The 24,850-nt window shown below is 40.8% G+C and overlaps 1 protein-coding gene across 3 annotated transcripts in view; it reads right to left on the reverse strand.

Moving 5' to 3' along the window:
• Window positions 1-24,850, reverse strand: part of gpc5a (glypican 5a) — a 110,345-nt gene that overhangs the window by 78,269 nt on the left and 7,226 nt on the right. For all 3 annotated transcript variants that reach the window (XM_041058450.1, XM_041058618.1, XM_041058535.1), the window contains exons 3-6: window positions 6,299-6,759; window positions 5,973-6,206; window positions 5,164-5,297; window positions 4,894-5,019 (exon numbers count right to left, since the gene is read on the reverse strand). In XM_041058450.1, coding sequence (XP_040914384.1) covers window positions 4,894-5,019; window positions 5,164-5,297; window positions 5,973-6,206; window positions 6,299-6,759 — 955 coding nt within the window. The remainder of the gene's footprint in view (window positions 1-4,893; window positions 5,020-5,163; window positions 5,298-5,972; window positions 6,207-6,298; window positions 6,760-24,850) is intronic.

A 24,850-nucleotide genomic window follows, 5' to 3' on the forward strand; every position in this document is an offset into this window, starting at 1 on the left:
GCAAAGATTATCTCAGGGGTGATGACATGATTAACAGAAGAGGAAAATAGAAAAATACATTTCTGCGACATGAATATGGTTTTGTAGGACTTCTCTCAAATCTGAGTTATAGTTTTTTGTACGTGTGTGTGTATACATATTACTGAATAATATTAACTTCAGATTACTTATATAAAGGGAGGAAAAAAATACTCTTTGGCTATGTGCTGACAACTAGAAGAAACATGCTAAAGGTTAGGAAGCAGCGGAATATTTTATTATTCAACGCATGCTGTCCCCTGATGGGAACACCGTGTGGATTTTGCAGCAAGGCGCAGACAACCCTCAAATGAGGAAGTATGTTCCCTGAGCAGGCTGGGATAACCTAAGCTCTTGATTCTTCTTCAGTGGATTCCTATTAGCAGAGCTTAAATGCTGTCATTTCAGTTAAGCCAAGGCAAATCACCTGAGCTTCACGTCTAGTGGAGGGATGGAAGTGAAAATTAGACAAATGACGAAACAGGCAAATGACGAAGCAGTAACATGAGAAATCAAAAAGAACACGAATGAACAAAATAGCGCAGACCTACTTCTACGGAATCGCTGCCTTCATACATTAAATGGCCACACACTGTGAAGACGCCTGCTCTACAATTCCAAGGCTCTTATTACCATGTGATTAACCTCTTCAGGATTAACCGGGCAGCAAAAGACACGGGAAAGGTCAAAGGTCAGTGTTCAGACAGCCACTCCAGCATGAAGGGTGCCCTATTAAACTAAAGGCCACACTCAAATCTGCTCGCCTGTCTTCAAGCATCTTTTCAATACACGCAGCAGCAATTCACCCCGAGGTACACATCCCTCCATGTTAAATTGCAACAGAATGCAAGGTCAGTTGCCTTATTATCGTAAAAATAAAAAAAACTGTTGTACTCAATTAGAAAAAGGCACTTTGAAAATATAAACACACCGCCAAACACCTGGTGTGTGTTGGCAGCCACGAGACAGACTGCAGGTGGGGATGAATTAAAGCGAGTCTACACCAGAGGAGGTAATCATGAATAAAACATCACACTCATACTTGTTGAGGCAGTAGCTTTTTAGCACTGCTATAACTCCTGGTTGTTGTCTCTCATTGGCAGGGAGAATGTAAAAAGATTTTTTTAAAGGTTTTTATAATGAAATACATTCCAAAATAGATTATACCTTGCACACGTTCACGTGGAAGTTTTAAGATCAGGTGTCAAACTCAATAAGCAAGTAAATGTGTGGCAACTGAAAAGGAGTAAGGATCCCTGTAATCTCTCCCCATGACTAATGCAATTTTGTCTTTGTCAGTCAGCTACTCCAACACAGAAACAAAGATAAAATGGTAGCTGGAACCAGTGCTGGTTTCATTCTTTATCCAAGTCTCAACTGTCACCACAACTGCTGTGTGTGTGTGCTTATAGAAAGGGGACAGCTCATGGCAACCTGCCATTCCTTCAGAGTGTGTATCCATGACAGATGAGGGAAGCATGTGGGAATGTGTTAACCTTTCTGCCCAGACAGGGACGGTGTCTCCAACCAAAGAAGATCACCATCACATCCACAGTTTGAGGGATGTCTCACTGTTTTATTTTTTTATCTCTTGCTCTCCAGTGACATAAATCACAAGAACTTTTTAATCAGTCTTGCAGTGTGACAAATGTAAGAGCATAACCCCCCATCCAACCTTCATGCCAGTATAGTGGGGCTGGGTATGGACAATAATTTTTCGATTCTAGTGTCAATATGACACATACGTTCTAGAGTCCATAATAAAAGCTGTTTACAATACCAACATTTTTCTAATTTAAACCAATTTAAATCAGCTTTAATCAATATTTTTATGCCATAAATGGATCACATGACTACTTGTTAAAGTAGTCACCCACCTCTGCATTTCCTCTCAGCTTCACAGAGCTTTTTAGAATCTTTCAGCTCCTTGGTTTTATGGCATGCAATGGTTTTGGATCACTCTCACCGCTCTCATCAGCATTGTTTTCAGCTGCAGCAGACAGCCCAGCACCAAACAGCAGACAGACAAAATTGGCAACTGGCCGGTGAACACAATGGAGTATTTAGCAGCTAAAGAGCCATTTACTTCCCTCAGGACTTGGTAGTGACCAAAAAGAGAGCTAAAAGACAGTGAACAACTTATATTCCTCAGATGGACAAAAACATCTCCAAATGAATGCTAATGTAGCTCCTTCTCTGCTTATTATCTGCAGGATGTTTGAATAGGCAACTCTTTAGCTTAAAAGGTGATAATTGTCAGTGCTGTGTGTACAACTTGTTTCCACTGTTCACAAAAATTCAATTATTGCAGGTTTGGTAAAAGCTTCTCAAATCACAAGCAGCCATACAAGAACTCTGTCGAAATGAAGTCTAAATACTCAAGTCCAAAAGGTTTAAAACTGCTAAAATTTTGCTTTAAATCAGAAAAAACTGAAAAAAAAACTACAAATCTTACAAAGTATTCCATGGCAACAAAACAAATGTTGAGATGTGATATCCAGCCCCATACACAAATACTTAAAACATGGTAACATGAAACAAACAGCCAAAATATCTGACAGTGTTTGCTCTGGTATTATAAATTGAAGACAGAATACAAATCACAAAATTTCATATATAAAATTTTTTTCACTTCCAGTATAAGTGTATAAGCGGGGGACAAACCTGGAGACAGAGAGAGACAAACAGAGGAAAAGAATGTGCTTAACAAATCCCCCCTGAAGCAAGATCCCATCATGTATATTCACATGGACATTGAGATGAAAGCTGCTTGTGCTCTTGCTCTATGATCTTATCTGATTGTTCTTTATCTTTTTGTTTACCGGGGGCCCAGATGAGGACGTGCATTAAATCTCCCTTAAATCTCAAACTCCCGTGTCGCATTTTTTGGTGCTTGTCTTTTATTAAATACAGCAAAGCTCTGGTGCAACTCACCGCTTCTTTGTGACCATGAAACAATCTGTGCCAAAACATGCAGAGAGCTGTTATAAAAAGGTATCTATACACACACACACACACACACACAGACACACACACACAGAGCAACTGAACCAAACGTTTAAGGTCTCTGAGGTCTTGATAAGCTTCTGTAAATCAGCCACCATCCGGCAGAGAGTTTTATTCCCCTCTCTCTCAGCGGATGTTGGGTTATGACCCGTAGGCAGGAGGTTATTTATTGCTTTTGTCTCAGCTTGTGTTGACTCCCAGCCACTCATCTATGGTTCTAGGCTAATAGAAAGCAGCACAGGGTTGTAGATCTGCAGGAAGCCTGCTAAGCTGCAGGAACTCAACTCGGTTCAATAGTCTCCTTAGAGCTTCGTCTCCCTAGACTCTTAATGTCTCTCAGTTCTTCAGCTCTCTACCCCAACTTATTGATAACGACCAAGTCAAAATGAAAATCTGGGAGTGAACCTGAGGTGAATGAGTCTCCATCAATGAGTTTTTGTGTGAATGAGGAAAAGAGGAAAGAGGGTTAAAAGAGCTGAGAGAAGCCCGCAGACCATAAACATTTCCCAGAGGCTGCTGGCAGAGATGATAGGCAGCCTGCTGGCCTGCCTCATTCTCCAGCACATAAGAAACATGTCTATTCTCAGAGAAGGCTGCCTCTTTTGTAATGGAAACTTGAGGTGTTATGTTGGAAAATAACAAAAGATGAAAAGTGTAAATTGTTAGTGTCAGAGTGAAACTTATCCTTGATGGTCTGTCTCCATAGTAATGTTATTTTTGATGAGCAACACCCAACCACATATTCTTAAGAAGTCTGTGAATCTTACCGGCTGCTAAGAAGGTTGTGAAAAACCTTTGTCTCCTTTACCCCTTCTTCTTTCTTACCTACACAGAGCAGCTGTGAAACAATCTCAACAAGGCTGTCATCCTTTACAATGGACCGTCTAACCTGAACCGGCAACTCCAACCTCACCGTGGTTTGAAATACGGACCCACCTGCTGTTTCTACAGCACTGACAGCAGCTGACAGTTAAGAGGAACAACCACAGACTGAGGATATATGATGGGGTCCTTGAGTGATGACAGCACGGGTAAGATCGAGAGCTGTGATGTAATGGAGACAAGGCCGCTGACTGATACTATGAAAGAGGCCAGTTTGTCTGCTCCAGTTCACAACCATTCATATCCGAGATCTATGTCTGTGGGCACTAACAGCTAATAGATTAATTCTACTTTAGTGTCAGTTTGTCCGTGGGGGCAGTATATATGTGAAGGATGTTTGTGTGTGTGTTTGAGTGTATCGGGGTCAGGTGGTGTATAAACAGTCTATTCATGCCAGAATCACAAGGTGAGACGTCTCTGGAACTGAAAACCTTTTGACTTTAAGCAAACTAAGACTTCGTGGGAAAGGCTGTGCACGTGTGCAGTTGATTTAGGTGATATTACCTCTGCTGAGAATGCGTTTCCCTCGCTGTTAGATACCTAAATTGTTTGTCTATCTGCCAGCAGAATACGGGGAGGTTTTCAAGAAAGTAGAGGGCCAGTTAGGAACCTTGGAACCAAGATTTAAAACTTTCCCCCTGCAGCGGATGAGAGTGAAAACAAACACTGTGCATATCTCATTCTGCACGGTGAAGCTCCAACATCCAAGTACAGCAGCAATAAGCAAAACATACTTTTGTGTGGAGGGGGGCTTTCAAGTGAAAGGACTGATTTCTTGTGTCCTTCAGTATTTGTTTGTAATTATTTTTGAAAAAGTGCACATACAAAATAAATCAAGCTAATTTCTATCCTTTGGTAGAATTTGTAGCCATGTGAAAATACTGTATATGTGTGATTGTCTGAAGAAATAACTCACGATGGCTTTCAAATTCACCCCGGTGTCAACCCAACTGACCCATCTGTATTATTAAATTCTTTACAACAAACCTTTTTACAATGTCGGTTCCATTCCAGCAGGACAGCCCATCACCATAGTCCGGTTCAGTCACACACAGCTGATCGGCCAGGCCGCCGTAGTAGGTACGATAGTGACGTAGACTGCTCAGGAAGTCCCTGAAAAAGCAGCCACATGGAGGTACACAGATGATTAACTTGTTTATCAGAGGATTTCACAAATTAATTGAAAATTTAGTGAATTAAAATCATAAAATGATACTTTTTTTCTATGCACGCATTTGGCATCTTTCATCAACTAACCTCCTCCTGACAGCGAGTGAGTCTCCAGACGCTCTGACGGGAGCTTTAAGAGGGATGGATTCTCTGCTGCTGCTGTGCTGAATGCTGACTGACTGTGCAGGTTTCCTGTTTGGTGGGCCACACAGCTTGTGCACCTATTACCCAAAGAGACAGACACAAATTTAGGTCTAAACACTCCAGGAGGAAACATTCATTTTGAGATTTTGCAAATCTTGTTAACTGTTACAGTTGCATGACAAACGGGCCTTATTTTAGCTGGGGGAGTGACAGATGTTTATGCTAAGGCCATTAGTGCAGTCAAGCCTATTATCTTCAATTTCTGTATGTACCGCATGTGCAGCCTGTCAAGGAGCAGTCACACCAGTCACCCACTAGATGGAGCTGTGGTGTCTCAATTAGTACAGCAAAGACAGTGCAGTTCAGAGACAGAAAGTTACATGTGAAAATAAAGACTTTATGGTTCAGTTTTTATGGATGGTGATGACGGATAAAAACTTCACAGTTTGGGTAAAGGAGTGTAAGAGTCTGAGGAGTAGCTGTTTAAACTCTGGATTTGTCCTCTTGTGTCTGGCAGTTTAACTACTAAGTTCCTGACTGCCTTGGTGCTGCCCACATTGATGTCTTTCTGGAGAGTTTTGGCCTGCTCTCGTCTGACTAGCCTGTTGTTGTGTGCGGTATTTGCAATTTAAAGCAATTTATCTTCAGTCTCCACAACACATCTATCTGAATAGCAGTGTAATTCAGTATCAAAATCAATCCCCCTATCTTTTCCTATTTACCCATGCCAGTCTCCTCAAAGATGATCTGACCTGTGCTGAAAGGCGGGGTCCATTTTTCTGAGCGTGCCCGACAGAATCATGAAGCAGCATGTGAATTCCGAGAAGCACTTGCTCTAAATCCTGAGTTCCTTGCATCCGTGCTGACAGGCCCTCTAGCGAGCGAACAAACTCCCTCCAGTGGATGTCAATCTCAGCCATGCTTGCCAAACAGCCCCGCATGACATTGAGGCAGTAACCCATGCAGGGCTTGGACTGGGTTAAACCCTGTGAAGCAAATTACTTTGGGATCAGTGGTTCCAGTGAAGACTTTCATTAATTCAGATCGATAAACTCACTTCAGAGACATGCATCCTTACCTGGCAGTGAGGACAGTAGTTCATTTTGAGCAGGGCCCGCCTGCACTCGCGGCTCAGCTGTAAGTGGTCTGTAGTATTGATGACCTCAATGCCGAGGTGCAGTGCCTGTAGAAGAAGCTTCCCAGAGACCCCAGAGCGAGCAATCTGATCAGCCAAGAGGCTGGGCGCCCCACCAAAAGGTCTCACATCACGTCTTGACGATCTGACACATTCAGCGTAGCCTGGTGATATGTCGCTAAGACCTGGGTTGATGAGGTGACTGTAGACCAGTGGGAAGAGAGCGTCGAAGAATCGCTGCACTAACTCATCAACGTTGAGCTCAGACCCCAGCAGGAAGAGACCGATGTCAGTGAAGAGTTCCCGCATAGGGCCCACAGCCTGATCAGCCATGCTGCGGTATGACTCCTGAAGGATGGCATTAGTGTGATTCTCCGCCTGCCTCATCAGACTCTCAAAGGTCTCTGTGGGATGAACAGCACGAGAAAGAGAGACAAAGACAGAAAGACAAAAGATTACAGAGGGACTCCAACTTTTTTCAAATCATCATCATCTTTATCTTTCTTTGAAGTCAAGTTGTCCTTGCTGCCTGTTAAGAGTCAGACGTGCAAAGAGAAATAAAGGTTTTAATCTTCTCTAAGTGGTAAAGGAAAGTACTGCACTGTAATATAAACATGGCACGAGAAGAGAAGAGAAGAGAAGAGAAGAGAAGAGAAGAGAAGAGAAGAGAAGAGAAGAGAAGAGAAGAGAAGAGTCTTCAGGGGTCCCAGCAGGAGCTGCAGCTTCCCGTGTCTTTCCAGAGAGAAATTAAGAGTCCGTGGGAAGCAATTTGTTCTCTAATCAAAAGTTGAGCTGACAAAGAAAAATAGAAAGGAAAGAGGTTACAACACATTGGAGCGGGAACTGTTATGATTTAATATAAACACAGCTACAGAATAAATTGTGTTTTAATAAACCATCCACTTGTATCAAAGCAGCGTGAGGGCACTAAGAGAGAGGAGAGGAAGACTCAAGTTCTTGGAGTGAGAACAAGAACAAGTGGATAAAAGAGAGCAGAGAGAACAGGGGAGAAACATGAGAGATGAGAGGCGGAGGTTAAGAGACTGAAACGAGGGAGAAGAAAGGTTAAGAGAGACGAGTGGATGGATAATAGGAACTCCGCAAATTAATTCCTTAGTTAATAAGCAATTATAAGAATGTCCATACCATTTGCATACAACACACACGTATCCAGCTTGCTTAAGCTTCCTTGTATGACTTCCATTTTACAAGCAAGCTCACATAACATACACCATGCTTTAGCTTTAGAAGGATAAGATGGAAAAGATTTCGACCTAAAAACATGTATTCACTATCCTTATCACGATTTTCCACACACAAATGTTTTATCACTATGTAAATATCAAACAAATTTCGCTAAGCTGTATGTGACACTTCAGTCCACTCCTGAAAATTCTTCTGTCTGAAGGAATTTAATGCTCGGGATGCTGCATCAGGAGGGAAAAGCATGTCATGCTACTGCTTTTAGTCTGCTCACAGCAGTGTAACCACGGCTATGAGCAGTATCAAGGTTTGCATGCGTGTGTGTTTTAGGAGCAGCTGTTTGGCAAAGTATATGGATTATGCAAAATTACAGCTTCCAACAGTCACATAAGGGGGAAAGAAAAATGTCCAGGTGTGCCAAAGACTCACTAGCGGGTAGAAACAAAAGATGGTTCCCACTGGGAACCAGAAAACCCTGATCAAGATGTAAAGTGAAGAGCAGTTAAGGGAAGACTGACATTTTAAGAATGTTTTATAAGTCTGTTAAATGGTGACAGGAGACGGTCAGCTTATTCTGGCAGATGTGCCACGTTCACGTCATGTGGGAGGGGAGGTAATGATGGGAAAGATTCCCATGTTCACACCATCTCACCATTCCTTTACAATGGACTGACTTCAGACAGCCCTGTTTGGTTGTTTTTGCCAGAAATTCTGTACTTTCTAGAGTCAGTTGTATCAGATATATCAGTGCTTTAAGAAAAATTAAACTTTCCCAATTGCAATTATGACTGGGGTGTTGACATGAAAGCTATTTACAAGCGGGAAAAAGGGTAATTATGGTGACTCCAATAGGACTTGAACATGGCAATAACCCCTGGCAAAACCACAATCCTTTTGTTTCTACAGAATAAACACATAAAATATAACGCAACTGTTTCCCACTGCTCACAGTCTTCAAGCTAGTCATATTCTTGTTTCAACTTTAAATTTAACACACAGATATGAGAACTATTCCTTTAGCATAAAGGGAATCAATAGCATGACCAGTCAGTATCAGCAGAGATTTCAATCCAGTGCATTCCTCAGATTGGTATGGCATAAAAACTCATGTTAATAGTCACACGACACCAAGAAGCAAGAAAATGTCAAGTGTGATTGAAAGACATTTTAAAATAACCAATATCATATTCTATCAATTACTTTACATGTTTTTAAAAATGTTTGCTCATACATTTTTGACAAAACATGATATGATTACATAATACAGTATGATTTTCGTAATGTTACAAGCAAGTAACGTTACAAGCAAGTTCTACATATTTTTCCAGACAGGACAGAATAACCTCAGCACAGTTAAAAAAAACAAAAAAAAAAACGTTTCACCAGCGCAACGAGCTTGTCTTTATCCCTTTGTCTCACTTTTTTTCAGTTTTTGTCTCAGCTAATACCTGAGCCATGGCCATTCTCACATCATGTGCTTGTCATGAGGTGTGAGGCAATAGCCAGGGTGAAGGGCCTGGAGTTGCCTAGGGGGCTGAGAGTCGGGGGGGCTTACCATTGTGATGAGGGCTTAGACGGTCAAGTGCTGTACAATATGCACTGACGTGGAAAGACTGACCGAAAGCCCCCTGGAGAGCGCGACTGCAAGGGGGGAACAGAGAGGGGTCTGGCATGCCCACAGGCACATTAAAGGTACCTGAGGTACCAGGAACTGAATCAGATCGCAGGTCTCGCACAGATGTGACAGGTCTAACACGATCTGAGTCTCAAAGATGTGTGCTTTTGTGTGGATGAGAGAGAAAGCTGCACCTCCCACACAGCTCTGACTATGGTCAGAGAGCAGCACGAGAAACAGAGAGAGAACGTGTAAAAAATGGCAACGGCAAGAGTGACAGCTGTGAAGGTGTAGTGTAGATGTGTAGATGTGTAGGTGTGTAGGTGCTGTATGTGTGCGTGTGTGTGCGTGTGTGTGCGAGACTGTGTGAACAAAATGGACAGAGGAAGGCAGTCATACAACAGAGAGAGAGAGAGAGAAAAAGTGCTTGTGGAGTACAGTTAGAGATTACTGCAGCCATGGGGTGTATGAAGCAGAGCAGACAGAGTTATGAAGAGTCCCACAGGGATTACAGCACATGCTTCAGGGGGGGTTTACCACATTAGATTTTGGGGTTAATGAATCCCACCTGTCAGATCACATAACGAAAATTTGTGTAGTAAACAGATTTGTCCCTGTTTTACCTCTGTCTCTTACCAGATTCTTCCTATGCTTCCTAGGACATAAATCTCGTCATCAAGTCCCTTGCCAAATTTTCTGGTAATGGGTACATGAAGGCAAACTTAAAAAGGCATGGATAATGAGCTGATCAGTAATTCTGCTGTCTAAACAAGTCTGTTCTATTAGAAGAACGCCCACACAGAGGACGCTTGCTGTCCAGGCAGTGTTAATGACATTATTTTTCACAAAAGAACGTGTGAAGCTGTGTCTCTCACTTGGAGGCTTAGACCAGCGGCCACGCTTCTGGGCAAGCCTGGGGACAGAAATAACACAAGGACAGGAAGAAAGGAAAAAGAGAGGGACTAATGTAGCAGAGTTAAAAGACAGAGGATGAGAAGAAGGTGTATCTTTTACCTTTTTGAGACAGAAATATTTTAGCCTACTGTAGCTGAAACTCTGTTCATATTTCAAAACAAGCCAAATATGTTTCTTTCAAGCTGCTGTAATCAATATTTCAATATTCACAACGGATCAAATGACTAAGTGTAAGGTGAAAGGGTTCGCTCATAGTGACAAACCCATAGCAAATCATCACCTGATACCAGTTTCCCTTAGCTCACCAGAGCGTTTTAGCATCATTCACCTCACTATTTTTGTTTTACAGCCCACAACTTTACTGTCTTGGTTTACCTTTGGTTTTCTCTTCTTGGATGACCAAGACTCTTCACAGACATACGAGTTCCTGATATTTCTTATAACATTTATAATTCCTTAAATTTATAATGATTTACTCTGAACTTTGGTACCTGGACTGATTTGAACACCACAAACAGGCTCCGGTGTAAAGAAAATGTTCTATTATTTGCACATAGCAATTTTCAACAGCAAAACTGTTTTGGAATTATTTTTACTTATTTGTTTTTTTAAGAAGGAAAAACCGCAGAGCAACGAAAAACATAACCAGCTGTGTTTCTGACACGGTTTTCCAAAAAGTTTCCTCCTCTCCCACACAAAGAGCAATAAAACAGCATAAACATAAGACAAGACAAGACAAAATGTTATTTATAAGGGGTAAAAAAAAAGTATGGAATTTGAAAGAAAGCAGCAAAATTAAAATAAATGTGTACAGAAACATGACAGAGAGAATTTCAAAAGGCAAGATTAAATGTTGAAAGGTTCTGTTTAGTTTGGTTACCCTTTAGAAAAGAATATCTGTACCACTGTTCAAACTATAAAAAGAAGGGAGTCATTTGATTGTGACAAGGGACTTTACATTTAATTTGACCCTATGAACAAAAAAAGCATCTTAACCCTATTAGTATGCATATATATATAAATATATTTATATTATGGACAATTAACTGGTTTGATGAATTCTCTCTAATTAATGTTAACGAAATTAAAGTAATAATATGTAACCTCCATCCATCATGTGCATCATTTAGAGTCACTTAAAAAGAAGCCAATACAACATGCCACCCCATCAACCTGCTTCCTTGCCTGCTTGCATAGTAAATAAATTCTGATATATTAACAATTAATGTTTGAACGCCAGAGTATCGCTGGCTATCATCCAGATGTATTGGCTATTATATACCAATCACAAAGCCCCTTCAGTTAAATTCCTCCGCAGCTGAGCTTTTCTCCATGTCTAAAAGGCTTTTCAACTTGATCCCATTTTCTTCCTTTCTCCCATAATTGCTGCACTTCTCATTTTCTTTAATGTAGGATGATCTGGTTAACTGTGACAGGGTTAGCTAACCAAGTGATGAGTTACCCTTAAGGTCAGGGCTTGCAGCAACTGGCACTAAAGTAGAAAAAATGAATTTTATTTCATTCAATTATGCCATCTCTCTTTCTCTCTCTCTCTCTCTCTCTCTCTCTCTCTATGCCCCTATGTATCTGATTGCTTTGGGAAGTAGCGGTGATATTTTAACAGAAAGATGTAAGACAATTAATAATCGGCATGCAAAGTATAACATTAAGTAAAAGCAGCCCAAACAGTTTAGGTTGAAACAGTTGAAGATGTGAGCTGATAAGAAAATGCTGGGTGTTGCTTTCACCACCAGAGGGAGACATTTTTAATTTTAATATACACATACAGAAAATTAGATCAGTGATGCTGATGCTGTGGAGAAAACAGTACAGTCTGTTAAAACTGACTCAACATGTGTTGCATACTTTCATTTTGCACTTTGGAAAAACCTTAAACTGCATTCAAATAATTTAAAAAATGTAAATCATCCCTGAAGTGGCAGATTTTCACACATTTCCATTTACTCATGTCCCCTGTTAAGACTCAAATTAAAAAGTATGATACTCATTAAACTGAACAGTGCTCTCACTGTGATTTGACAAAGGTGTGGACTAAACACCTATAAATAGCAAAATGCAATTCAAACCACAAAGCAGTGAAACTATAATTTGATACTAAGGTCAAGACAGGTTTTGCGGCACAGACACGCCGTCATGTGCTGGCAGTGAGAATAGTTTGCTTTCTGCGACTTTTCGTGAATAAAGTGACCACTGAAACACGGCCATCAAATGACATGGTTTACATAGTGAAACGTGGTTTACAAATCACATGCGCTTTGCTGTACTATTTACAACTCCAAAAGCTGAGAGTGGTGCCACAAGAGATATAAGCTAACTTACACAGGCATTTATACAGCAGCAGGCATTGTTAATATACTGCATCAACAGGCTTTGTTTATTACTCTCTCTCTCTCTCTCTCTCTCTATCTGTGTGTGTGTGTGTTTGTGTATTTGTATTCATAGACATGTCATTGTAAAAAAAGATCAGTCAGCTGGATGAGAAATAAGATGAGCCTTTGTAGTTGAAGATCCTTTTAAAACAGACAACAGACCAAAAGCTCCTGAACTCTCTCTCTTTTGCACTCACTCACTCTCTCTCTCTCTCTCACACACACACACACACACACACACACACACACACACACACACAGAGACATGCGTGATACAGTTATTGTGCTATATTGCAGTGCATCCCTAAATGTCCACTGAAATGTATAAACAGATCGCAGACATATCAGCTACTTTGTTTGAAGATTCCCATGTTTCCAGGTTTAGAGAGCTCAAATGCCGCCAGCTGACCTCAGCCGAGCTGCTGAGCAGCGCAAAGATGGCTTTTACTAATGTGATTCATCCTCTCTGAATGGCTGTGACCACAACAGAGGAGCCCAGTGACATCTGATAGGCTGCAGAAAAGGCCATTCTCCATCTAGAGAGGATGAGTCAGTGGCTCTGTGGGTTCAGCTCATCCCAGAGCAAAAAGACACACAATGAAAGTCAATGACTTCCAGGGTGGCTCAGGCAGTAGTCAACAGAAAATTATGTCTTCTTTGTGGGATATTAGAGGATGAAAAAAGCACCCGCACACTGTGTTGTTCCAGGATGTAGTTTGAAGACTTTGTTTACTGCACAAATGTTTGTGGTAACTAAAAAGAAAAAGATCAGACACTGATCGCTTTGAAACTCAGAAAGTTGTAAAGTTTCTGTCTATTCAAACTTCTTCCTATCCAGTGAGGAGCAATATAAAATGCTGTTGTAATGTAATTTCCCAAGATTATTCCCAGAGAGACGTTTGTACAATTCCCTTTAAACCCAAGTAAATGTTCATTTATTATTCACTTATTATTGTTTTTTTTTTCTTCAGGTTAAGTCATGTGCTTGTTGACATTTTCACATTTTTGTATGTTCAACACCATCTCTATTTTCCCTAAAATATGCACCAAATGGCATAGTTCTTTCTATAAAAGACATGAAAGGAATGGAAATGTGTTGCCACACACACACTTACATGAGTATGTCCACCAAGTGTCTTATATGTCCATTTTATTTGGTATAATGTCAAGAATTTACTATCACTTTCCCCCTAGATAAATCATAGTTATAGTTAATGTGTTTAAACTTGTTTTAGATTTACCTGGTAGTAAATCAGGTCTGTTTTGATACATTGCCTGCCTTCCTGTCAGGCTGTAAACTGTAAGCTGGTCTGGTCTGACCGAGTTATCCTAACAAACTAACAGACCCTTAAGCTGTGGGATACAGAATGTAAAAATAAACCTGCCCGTAATCTCTGCAAGAAGCAGCGGTACACACTTATTTACCAAAATCCACTGAATGCAGGACTGTCAGGTTTTTGATAAGAGTTTTAAATAAATTTATTTGAGCTTTTCTGGTATGACAAATTTTCACACAAGCATGTTGGATTGTGAGGAAGAGCAGGCAGCTCTGTTATCACACAACACAACACAACACAGAGTTCTCCAGGCCTGAGTTGAGGAGGTGTCTGACAGCCACACCTGGCTACATCTACATGGCTGCGTAGAGAGCAAATGAACGCATGGATAGACAAAAGGTTGACAAGAAAACAGATAAGGCCAATGAATCAGATTTTGTATCAGGACGACAGTCACAAACACGCACACATCCTGGCAGACTGTCCCGATTTAGCTTGAGATTGAGGTGAAGTGCAAAGTGTTATTCACTGTGGATGACTGAGCTCAGTGTACCTTCCTGCTCTGATCTACAAACAAACCACCACGTAAAAGTGGGCCTTTTATATGAGTGTGTGTGTGTGTTGTAACATGTGCAAGCATGTTGATGAGAAATACATAAAGAGGGAAAGGCCATGTTAAACTTTCCCATTTCAAAATGTTTCTCCACATAAGTTTAAAACTTGTGGATTGTTGATCAACCACAAACAGTATCTGACTGACCACTCTGACCTGCAGACAGCAGAGAAAAAAAGTTTCCTGAGAAAAGTTAAAAAGCCCTGGGATGTTTTCGTTTTCCCCTCAGTCTTCAGTTTCAATAAAGGGGGCATTGTTTTAAAACTGAAAACAGTCGCCTGCTCAGAGGTGTTACAGAAGTGTGCTGTGGCTCAGACTTTATCACACAAAGAAGGAGGGGGGGGGGGTGAAATGTGATTTATTTGGTTTAAGTTAGAGAGGAGAGGAGACGAGAGGAGAGGAAGCAAAGAAAGAAAAAGCAGGAAAGGGGACAGGAGGAAAGGGGGCAGGAGAGCAGGACAGAAGGGGGTAGGCGACGTAAGGAAAGGAGGTGAAAGAAAAAGAAAGAACAGGAGAGCAAAAGAGTGGAAAGGAAAGGAAAGGAAGAGAGGGCATGAAAGTAGAGGAGAGGAAAGGATGAGAGGAAAGAAAAAGGAAGGAAAAGGCATATTAAGACCATGAGTCATTTTAATCTATTTTGCCTGGAGTCAGGCTCAGCTTACCATCAGCCTTTATCTCTGTGTACTTCCTCCTCCGCATCAATAAACACGCCCCTCCCTACATACATTAACGGCTGACAAACACACATTTATCCAGAGCAAATTCAGCCCTTCTGCCATAAATCTCACAACACCCACCTGAACTACAACAAAAGACTCCTCCCTCTATGCATCTACCCTTTTCCTCTGTCTCTCCCTCTGCTGCTGCTGCTCTGTTACCTCCAGAAGGCTTAAAAGTCAATATTTGAGGATCTGTTGCAGCTCTTGAACACTTCAAAGAGCACAGAGCTCTGCTGTGAACACAGCCTTTAATATGCCGTTCAGGAAAAGAAGCAGAGAGGGTCGTAGGGAAGCGTGTGTGTGTGTGTGTGCGTGTGTGTGTGTGTGTGTGTGTGTGTGTGTGTGTGTGTGTGTGTGTGTGTGCGCGCACGTAGTATTTATAGGTCAAATATCTTTTCATACAAGCTACACATGTAGAAACACAGGTCAGGTTTAGCACACATTACAGATTTTCAGAGTACACATAGAACACAGACAGAAAACGGGGGGCAGTGAGCTGCCACAGTTTTAGGAGCCAGAGTGAAAATAATATTATCATAATAAAGCATTCATTAGCTTTCAAAGGTGGCTCTGTGTGAGGCTGTTGAAGTTTTCCTGCGGCTGGCCTTAGGGAGCTGTTAGATGCCAGTGAAGGAGCCAACAGGGCTGTCATGAGCCTCAATAGAGAGGCTAATGCACACAGCACGCCAGTGATTACTCTATTGAACTGGATAATTACATTAGATTTATAAAAAGATGATATGGAACATTAGGTTCAAGGGTCTGAAAGTGGTAAGCTGTGTAATTTCACCCCATTGACTGGCCTACAAAAGAGGAGTCATTATGTTATTGATGGAGTTGTAATTACAATGACCCTTAACTAAGGACATGACTCGTATAAAACAGAGGCCCACCAGCATTCCTGCAAAACGTACTTGTTAAAGGCAGTAGACATGTCTGAGACAGTCACGGCTCACACATGGATTATTAACAATGAGTTTAAGAAGGTCTGGGGTGACATTTTAATTTTAATATCATTTTAACAGTCAAGTCTGAGTCTTCACAGCAAAGAATGCTAGCTGCTGAAGAAACTATTATGGAGACTAATACAGAAAAAGACAGAAAACTAAGACATGTTTTCTTGTCTTGTCACAGCTCTTGTGTTCTCTACATTATATGTTTCTGTTACTATAACATATATCCTGATTCTCATCACAACGACAAGCTTACACTTCAATGGAAATGTAAATCAATTCATTGTTTTATAAAATGTCTAAAAAATGGAAAAGGCCATGTTGGACAAAACAATTTGTCCAACAAACAGTTCAAAGCCCAAAGATATTCAGTTTGCTATCATATGAAACACAGAAAAGCACAAAATCCTCACACTTGAGAAGCTGGAACCAGAGTATCTATGTCATTTTGACTTGAATAATTGTCATCATGTTATCAAAATAATACATTTTCTACCAAACGGCAAATTGATTATTTAGGAACTACCCGTATTTGATTTAATCTACATTACTACTTTGTCTGTGCATGTTTTCACACTAATATATCACATTTGTGTCCTTATATATAGTGTGCATACTTCAAAGCATCTTAAAATTACTTTATAACAGAATAAAACAAAAAAAACTTTTCACTTTTATTCTTTACTGCAGTTTCATTATGAATAAATGAGCCTGAGTGCAGTAGCTGATCTTATTTAGGAAAATCTAAGATTGTGGCACACATGGTCATGAATGTGAGCAAAAACCCACTCACAAAATTGTCCTCTAAAGCCTATGTAAGCCAAGGGACAAATTAGAGGAGGATTAAAAAGTTTATATCAAACAGACTTATCACCAGTACTGAACAGGCCATCAGACACTGGACTCCAGGCAGCAAAAACAACATTCATTAGTCACTCATGCCAGGATACTAGTGATAAGCAGGACAATTATGCCATTACATCTGCTTTGTAGGGGAGAAGAACAGGATGAGGGGGGAAGAGAGTAAGAGGGGAGAGTGGGAGCAGACAGTAGGCTTGGTGTGTTGCTGTGTGTTGCTGTGTTTTGGATTTCATCGCCCAGACGACTACAGCCTAATCCCTGGAGACTCCTTCCTTACTTAGGAACTACTTCCTTCCATCAGACTGACAGAAGAAGTGATTTCTCTTCTGCAGTGAAACAGAGAAGCACAATCTCAAGAAACATGCCAAGAGTCCAAGTGGGCTGGGGAAAAAAAATACCGAAAAAAATAATGTTCGCATAAAAACTGCAATGAGTTGGTGCTGAAATCCTCATAGATTCCTCTTAGTATCAGTAACAGAAGGTCTTATTTTTCCTCAGTCAAATGTTCTGATACACCAGAGCCCAGACATAATTTGTGTCTGGTTTACCCTTGTGTTGGACATCTAAATTATTTGAAGAATGACTGGTTTAACTTGAGGGCTACTTCCAGAAAAAGCGCCTATTATGGCCCAAACCATTCACTTAACATACCACCAAATCAAAGTAACATGGTTTGTGTGGAAAGTTGTGAGTGTGAGCTCAGTCTTTGCTGTTCAGTGCTAACTGCTGTACTTTTTTTTAGCTGCACAGTCAGCTCTCCTACTCAAACATCACACAGGAATATTACCCTGCTGGACTCCATGCAGCTCTACATTTGTAAATTTGTAAAAGGGAAAAAAACAGTGTAAATCTGTGTAAAACATGCAGTTCTTGTTTAGCAGTATGCTTTGTCATCTAATCTAGAAAATGGCCCTAAGACAACAGCCAGCAGCCATAAATCTCCATTTCAAACGGGCACATGGGAGACAAGCAATGTAAAGTGCTGACAAATGTGTGTATTTATAGGGTTCATCTCTATGCAGTGAGTGGCTACACTGCATGCAGTGTGTGTAATTATACGTGTATGTGTGTGTGAAAGAGAGAGAGAGACAAAATGTAACAGAAAGTCAGGGTGTATTCATATTTCCAAGTGTGTGTGACTGTTGATGTTGATGTCCACACACAGCAGCTGTCCAGGATTTGAAGAAGTGTCTCAACTGAGCTGGGTCTCCTGTGCAGTAATAAACTGAACACACATGCACAAGCACACACACACACACACTCGAATACAACGATGGGGAGTTGACAATCGGTGTCACAAATGACACCGTAACAGCACTCAAGGGTTTCTCTTGGAATGTCAGATGAGGATGTTGGGAATTAAAAAGTTATTTATGGAAAAAAAACAATAGAAAACTGTAATTTGCATGCTTTGGATTTCTGTGGTTCAAAAGACTAAAACTAAAATAAAAATCTAAAAGGGGCATATGTTATATGCTCCAGCACAGAAACATTAGTACATGAAAACACATTTTCATAGAGGACATTTACAGTTATTCACTTTAAGACAGAGTTAGACGAGAAGATCAATACCACTCTCATGCCTCTCTGTTAAATATGAAGATACAGCCAGCAGCCACTGGAAAAAGAAGGAACAGGTAGCCTAGCTCTATGTAAGTTAACAACATCCACCTACCCATCCCTGTGCCTTTTATATACTACTACTCTGTTCTGGGCCAGGAAATGCCTTGGGATCCCCAGGAGGAGATGGAAAAGGTTGCTGGGGACAGGACTAGCTTAACCTGCCACCACTGTGACCTGATTCTCATGGATAAGCAGCAGAAAATGGATGGATGACAAATGTAATCACTTGGGATGGATGGTGAGCATACAAAGTGCATGACTGTAACACTAGAGATGGGAATTTGCATCCAGAGTCCCACTGGTGGTTCTAACATGTTTAGCCAACAAAAGCATTACAGTTTAGATTTGGGAAAGATCATGTTTTTTGTTAAATTTAAATAAACACATTGTCTCTGAAGTCACTATGAACTTTTGATGTATTAGACTAGGCCATGATCTTACCCTAACCTTAACCAATTATAGTGAGTGTCTAAACATAACCATAAAAAAGTGTAATAATTCAATAGTCAGTACAAAAGGAGTTAATTTCATTTCTTGGCAGAAAGACAGATCACTGATTTCATTTTACTGACACATTCAGTATCAACCTTTATGCGACTTGCCAAATATGTTCATTTACAACATCCGTTTCTTTCAAGATGTATTTGTTGTTTCAGATTTGATGTATGTAAATGTTATTTCTAGGAGAACAAGATGACCTAGCAGCACTTCTAAACTTCTAACATGTTATATCTAGATTGTTTAATCCATACAAAAGACAAGTCTGGTAGTCTGGTGGTAGACTGGTACACAATCCTGAAAAACATAACACATTAGTTAGTGAGCTTTAGAGGTGTTGGGGGGGGGGGGTATTATTACCTTTGAACACAGCAAGCCTAGCTGTTTCCCCCTGTTTCCAGGTGTTTAATGCAAAGCTAAGCTAACCAGCTGCTGACTACAGCTGATTATTTAACTGAAAGATATACAAGTAGTATCCATCTGTAAGCACTGATGACAATAAAGTGTTACGCTATCCAGCATGTCTGACACAGGAGCTACAACAGGAAAAGGAGAGAAAAAACAGTCCGACTACGTTGTTTATTTGCAGCAGACCGAACGCCTGGATTGTTGAAGGGTATTGACTCTGAATAATCCTGCTTCCCTCTAAATCCTCATCCTCTGACTTCAAACGCTGTGCAAAGACTTTCAATAGAATCTGGCATCCTCCCAACTTTCTCTCCATCAGTCGCTCATTCTTCTTCTTCACATTCTTTTTCACTCTCTGTCCTCCCCTGGATCAACTGTCCAGGCTTGAATCACAAAGCCAAGCCCAAATTCTGTGGGAATCTCGAGGAGAGGCCCCTGCGTTGGTTGGCGCGCACGCGCACACGCACACACGCACGCACGCACGCACTCCTCTTGTAAGAATGACGACAAAGACAGCATGGCTGTCGACCCAGTGGACAAAGAGTATGCTAAATGAAAGGTCCCGCATAAAGGAGCAGAGAGCAGGTTAGAGGGGATTTGAGGGCCAGCTGTGAGAATCAACCTATGAAATCTTCAAACAAATCCAACCACCACTCAGTATGTACAATTTATGCAAGTATCACACATTCATCTTGCAAGGTCTGCATGGTTGATTACTGCTGGAATCTGTCTTCCCACCTTTCATTCACACTCATCTAAGAGTAGTCTTTGTGGTGGGACTGGCTCACCAGTGTTATGGAAGAAGGACACTAAGGGTCTACAGCCATGCTAACAGCTGAGTGAGGTTCAGACTTGGGCTCAGGGGTGCTAACACCAGAATACTAACATGATCACAGTAAAAATTCTAACATGCTGATGTTTATAAGGTCTAATATTTACCATGGTCACATAACATGTTTGCATGCTAACATTTGCAATTTAGCACTAAACACAAAGTGCAGTTGAGGCTTGTAGGAATGTAATTCTTTTCACAGGCATTTGCTTATAAACCAAATTGACCACAATAAAACATTGACCTGAAGATGGCGCTAGATGGAAAGTTAAGGGATCATCAAAGTTATTTCAGTTCTTCCTGAGGGGGGTATGAGAATGTCTGTCCCAAATTTCATGACAACCCATCCAAACACAGCAGAGATATTTCACTCAAAACCACAACTCTCAACCCAATGGTGGCGCTAGAGGTAAAATCAGGGGATCAGTAAAGTCATTCATAATCCAGGAGACAGACATTTCTGTTCAAAAGTTTGTGCTAATCCACTAGAGGAAAACTCAGGGGATTGCCAAAGTCCTTAGGATTCATCCTCTGGGCTCCATGAAAGTCCGTAACAAAATTCATAGCAATACATCTGATAGTTGTTGAGATATTTCAGTGTGGACCAAAGCGCTGGACCAAATGACCACTTGACACACAGAGACTGCCAAATCCTACAGCCATGCCACTGGCATGGCTAAAAAAGTTTTACAGAAGTGCAAATATGTCACTAAGATGGTATTTTGTGGATAACCTCCAGTCTTTTTACAGAGACAACAACTTGTTTTACAGCAACTAGCAGACTCTATGTTTGTTGTCCTGCTTACTCTCGAAAAAAATGTTCAACTGCTATCTTTTATCTCACAACTCTTATACTGTAGTAAACTAACCATTTTTCGACACGATAATACAAAAAGCAGCTTCTATGTGAAACAGCCTGGAGTTTCTTGAGGGGAATGTAACACGAGGAATGTTCATTTTCAAGACAAAAGATCTTAAAATGCAGAGTCCTATAAAAAGCAGCATATTTTCCCTGACTGAGGCGAGCAGCCAATTTGTGACCAACATAGAAACTTTACTGGAAAGGGAACACTGTGTTACTGTAGTCAGTGATGCAGTGCTGTTCAGGGTTGGTCACAGCACAATATCTGTCCTTGGGAAGAAATTACTGTTTTGAACTTGAAATTCCTGGACAAAAGTGGATTGCAAAGGAGCATTTAGGTAAGTGTGGTGGGTCCTCCAGCACTGCTTTTGGAGTGACTTCTTGAACAGCTTTAACTTTAACTTAGCTTTAATCGCCCCCCTTAAATACAAGTTGTGTTTTGATTGTTTTTATGTTTTCCACTACTAGCCATGTCTATCAGTCACCATACTTCACTTTGTGTGTAAGGTGTAGCATGACCTCTAGGGCTGGATTAGTCCTCTAAATATTAGTTGTGTGCAAGTGCTGCCACTGGGTTTGTGGTCAATTGGTTGAAAATGCATCTAAGAATATAGACCATGCACATTTTTACACAGATCTCTTCTCAGGTACACAAAATAGGTAATAATGCAAGATCTGCCCTAAGGACCAAACAAAATTAGACTTAATGAATATGGGGCCTTGAGATCCCCAATAGTCAGAGGCCCCAAGGCAGTTGCCCATTTGGTAATCCAGCCTTGCCTGTAGGGGTTACTAGCAACTTATCTCAGTGTCTTGATGCCACTGGATGTTTCTCAGAGGTCAGTCTATTTGGAGGTCAAGTTGAAGTTTAGTTCATACTTGCTGACCGTCCATTGTATAATTTTTTTTCTTCTTTTTCTCAATCAAATTAAAAATATTCTTTTATAGGAGTCAAACCCAGGATGTTGTGGTTATGTGGCATGGGCGTTAGCCAACTGAGTGTGGACTGAGTGTGTGACTTTACTGGACTTTCCACAACTAGAATTTATGCACTCAAATAGAGACTGCTATTTAAAAAAAAAAAAAAAACATTTTAAAATATCATCTGTCTAATCAGTAGCAATCAAAACGCCCCCCAACTCCCACCCCTCTTACTTAGAAATCCTTGGCACAGAGTGTATTGTACTAATTTGACAGCTGATTGTGGTCCCCTCTCAGGGAAGCCGTGGGGCCACTACCATTCAACGATGTTCCATTTTCAATTCAAAGAGTAAAAGATGCGCAGTGGATCCTTTAAAAGCTGGTAAACAGAAACACAATTAGCATTTATGGGCGCAAACAGCAAATCCTGAGCACAACAGCCTGGCTTTCCACTTCAGCGATACCAGCACTGAGTCCTGTGACTGTTTGATCTTATATTCATCAGCAGCACTTGAGTTCCTGACAAAGCAGAAGCTCACAATTAGAAGCATTGCAAATAAAAAGCAAAGGCTGACTGACCATCTCTGCTGAATTCCTGTGTCTCATGTTGAGTAGATCTTTTTTTTTTCTTCCCAGGCTAGAAACCAAAATGACACACTGACTGAAAGGAAGACCACAAGCCACAGAGTGTTAATGGTCACAACATCTTCATGCTACAGGCATTCAAGCAACAGTAGCATTAAATTTATAACAGCTGGTCTCAACTTCCTCATCAAGTGGTCATGTAACATTGAAGGCCCTAAGATGAATTATGAGATATTAAGGAAAACACATTTTCCTATCTTCTGTCTATGCTTCATAGTTTTGTGTTTGTCTAATTTGTATCTCAGTTCTTAGGAAGTACTGACTAGCGTTTGGCTTTTCAAGTTTGGTATGACTCTGGACATAGAGTGCAAGCAGGCATTATTTGTTTAAAAGGAATAGTTTAGTTCAACATTTTTGGAAGTACACTTACTTGGTTTCTAGTTTTTGTAGAGTTGGAAAAGAAGATCAAAACCTATGATATGACAAATATAAAAATAATTAATACTTTATTCCTACTCAGTGCATGTAAAAATCTATGTTTTCAAAGTTGTTACTGAATTCAGGTTCAGCTGAACCATGACTCACTGCCACACTAGCAGGAACCAAGTTATAATAAAATCCTTCCCTCCTTTCATCGCAGAGGGAGCAACACTGATTATATTATTTACAGAAGCTGGAGTATCCCTCAGTTCTGCAGTCAAGGCAATACACAGCTTTTCAAATAGTTCCTCAAATGAAAGCTTGTCCCAGAGGAAGGCATTCCTCTGATCTGGTGAGCTCAGACCATTTAGCTATGATTTGAGCGGCCCACCTCAGACACTCTCTCAGGCATCTCAACAGCTGATTCATAGTGGGTTCTGTTTGAGTTTTATTTGACTCCTGCCCTACGGGACGCTGGGATTGCAGAGGTTGGTTGCCATGGATGTAAGACAAACCTGCACAGGATGAAAAAAGATCTCCCCTGAAGCCCCGCTCAGCAGGCTGCATATTTGTGCATTGTGTGGACGACGTGCAGGAACCTCACAACCGGTGAATGAAAACATGCAGTTCTGAGAGACTTACTGACAGACCAGGAACGGGGGGTGGAGGGGGGGGGGGGGGGGGGGGGCTGGTGGTGCTGGAAAGCTCAAAGGCCATCTGCTTGACAGTATGCCTTCAGCTTAGTCTTTATTCTTTCTATTTTTTTCCACCCCAGTTGCCCAAATATCTTTTGGCTGTGAAATGACTTGAAAGGCATCGGTCAGGTTCATTTAAGGACGAGATACTGAAATGTTGTGGCACACTTCTCTGAAGAAAAAAAAATGTAAAGAACCATTACTTTGGGATGAGCTGTGCTTTGAAGCTCTACTCATAATTAACAGCTCAAGCGCTTATTTGCGTTACTCATTATGCTGAAACTATTGAGCACTTTTTCTACATAAAGGATGCCCTTGAAGATTTTTTTTTTAACTGAGGCCCATTACAAGCACAAAAACACGAGCATAACGTCCCCCAGGATAAAAAGCATTTTAAATAGCATTTTATGCGTTCGTTTTATTTCTCAGTGTCTCCTGAGTGTTTCACACTACCATCCACCAATTTCTTCATTCCCCTCTCCCTTCAGCTGCATCATATAAAGACACCTAATTGAAGGCCTTGCACAAAACAAATGACCACATTAGCCTGACCCCTTTTAACTCATCCCTCTTCCTGTCTGTGGTTGTAATGCATTATACACTCTGCTTGCTCTCTGTTGTCTCTCAAATTACATTGCAGGCTGCCAATCATTTGGAGACATGTTTTTCCTGCATACTGGCAACCCACTCAGCTCCTAAAAGACAAATCTCTCCTGTCGATTTTCCTCTTGTACTCCACAAGAGTGTTTATGGTGAGCCAGATCAGTAATAAGTGCTGATGGCAAAATTTTATTCCAATTTCAAGATTATCTGTAAAGTTGTTGGCTCTTTTCCACTTCCATTTAAATCTGAAACCACCCAAAACAAAACCCATAGTCGCACAAGATGAATAACAAACAATTCATTCATATTAATTCAGCATAATTGAACGCTCCCTAGATAAGAAAGACGAATTAAATGCTTGACTTGTGTTTTTTTTATGTCTGCACATGAACAGTGCGACAGTTCTTTTTTTCCTCTCTGCTAAGATCTAAGAACCTGCCAGACATTTCTGTCCCTCAGTGCTTCCCATACATGTGGTGACAAAGGCTCCTAAAACCTCTAT

The sequence above is a fragment of the Toxotes jaculatrix genome, chromosome 1 (assembly GCF_017976425.1).
Source record: "Toxotes jaculatrix isolate fToxJac2 chromosome 1, fToxJac2.pri, whole genome shotgun sequence".
In the NCBI taxonomy this organism is placed as follows: domain Eukaryota; kingdom Metazoa; phylum Chordata; class Actinopteri; family Toxotidae; genus Toxotes; species Toxotes jaculatrix.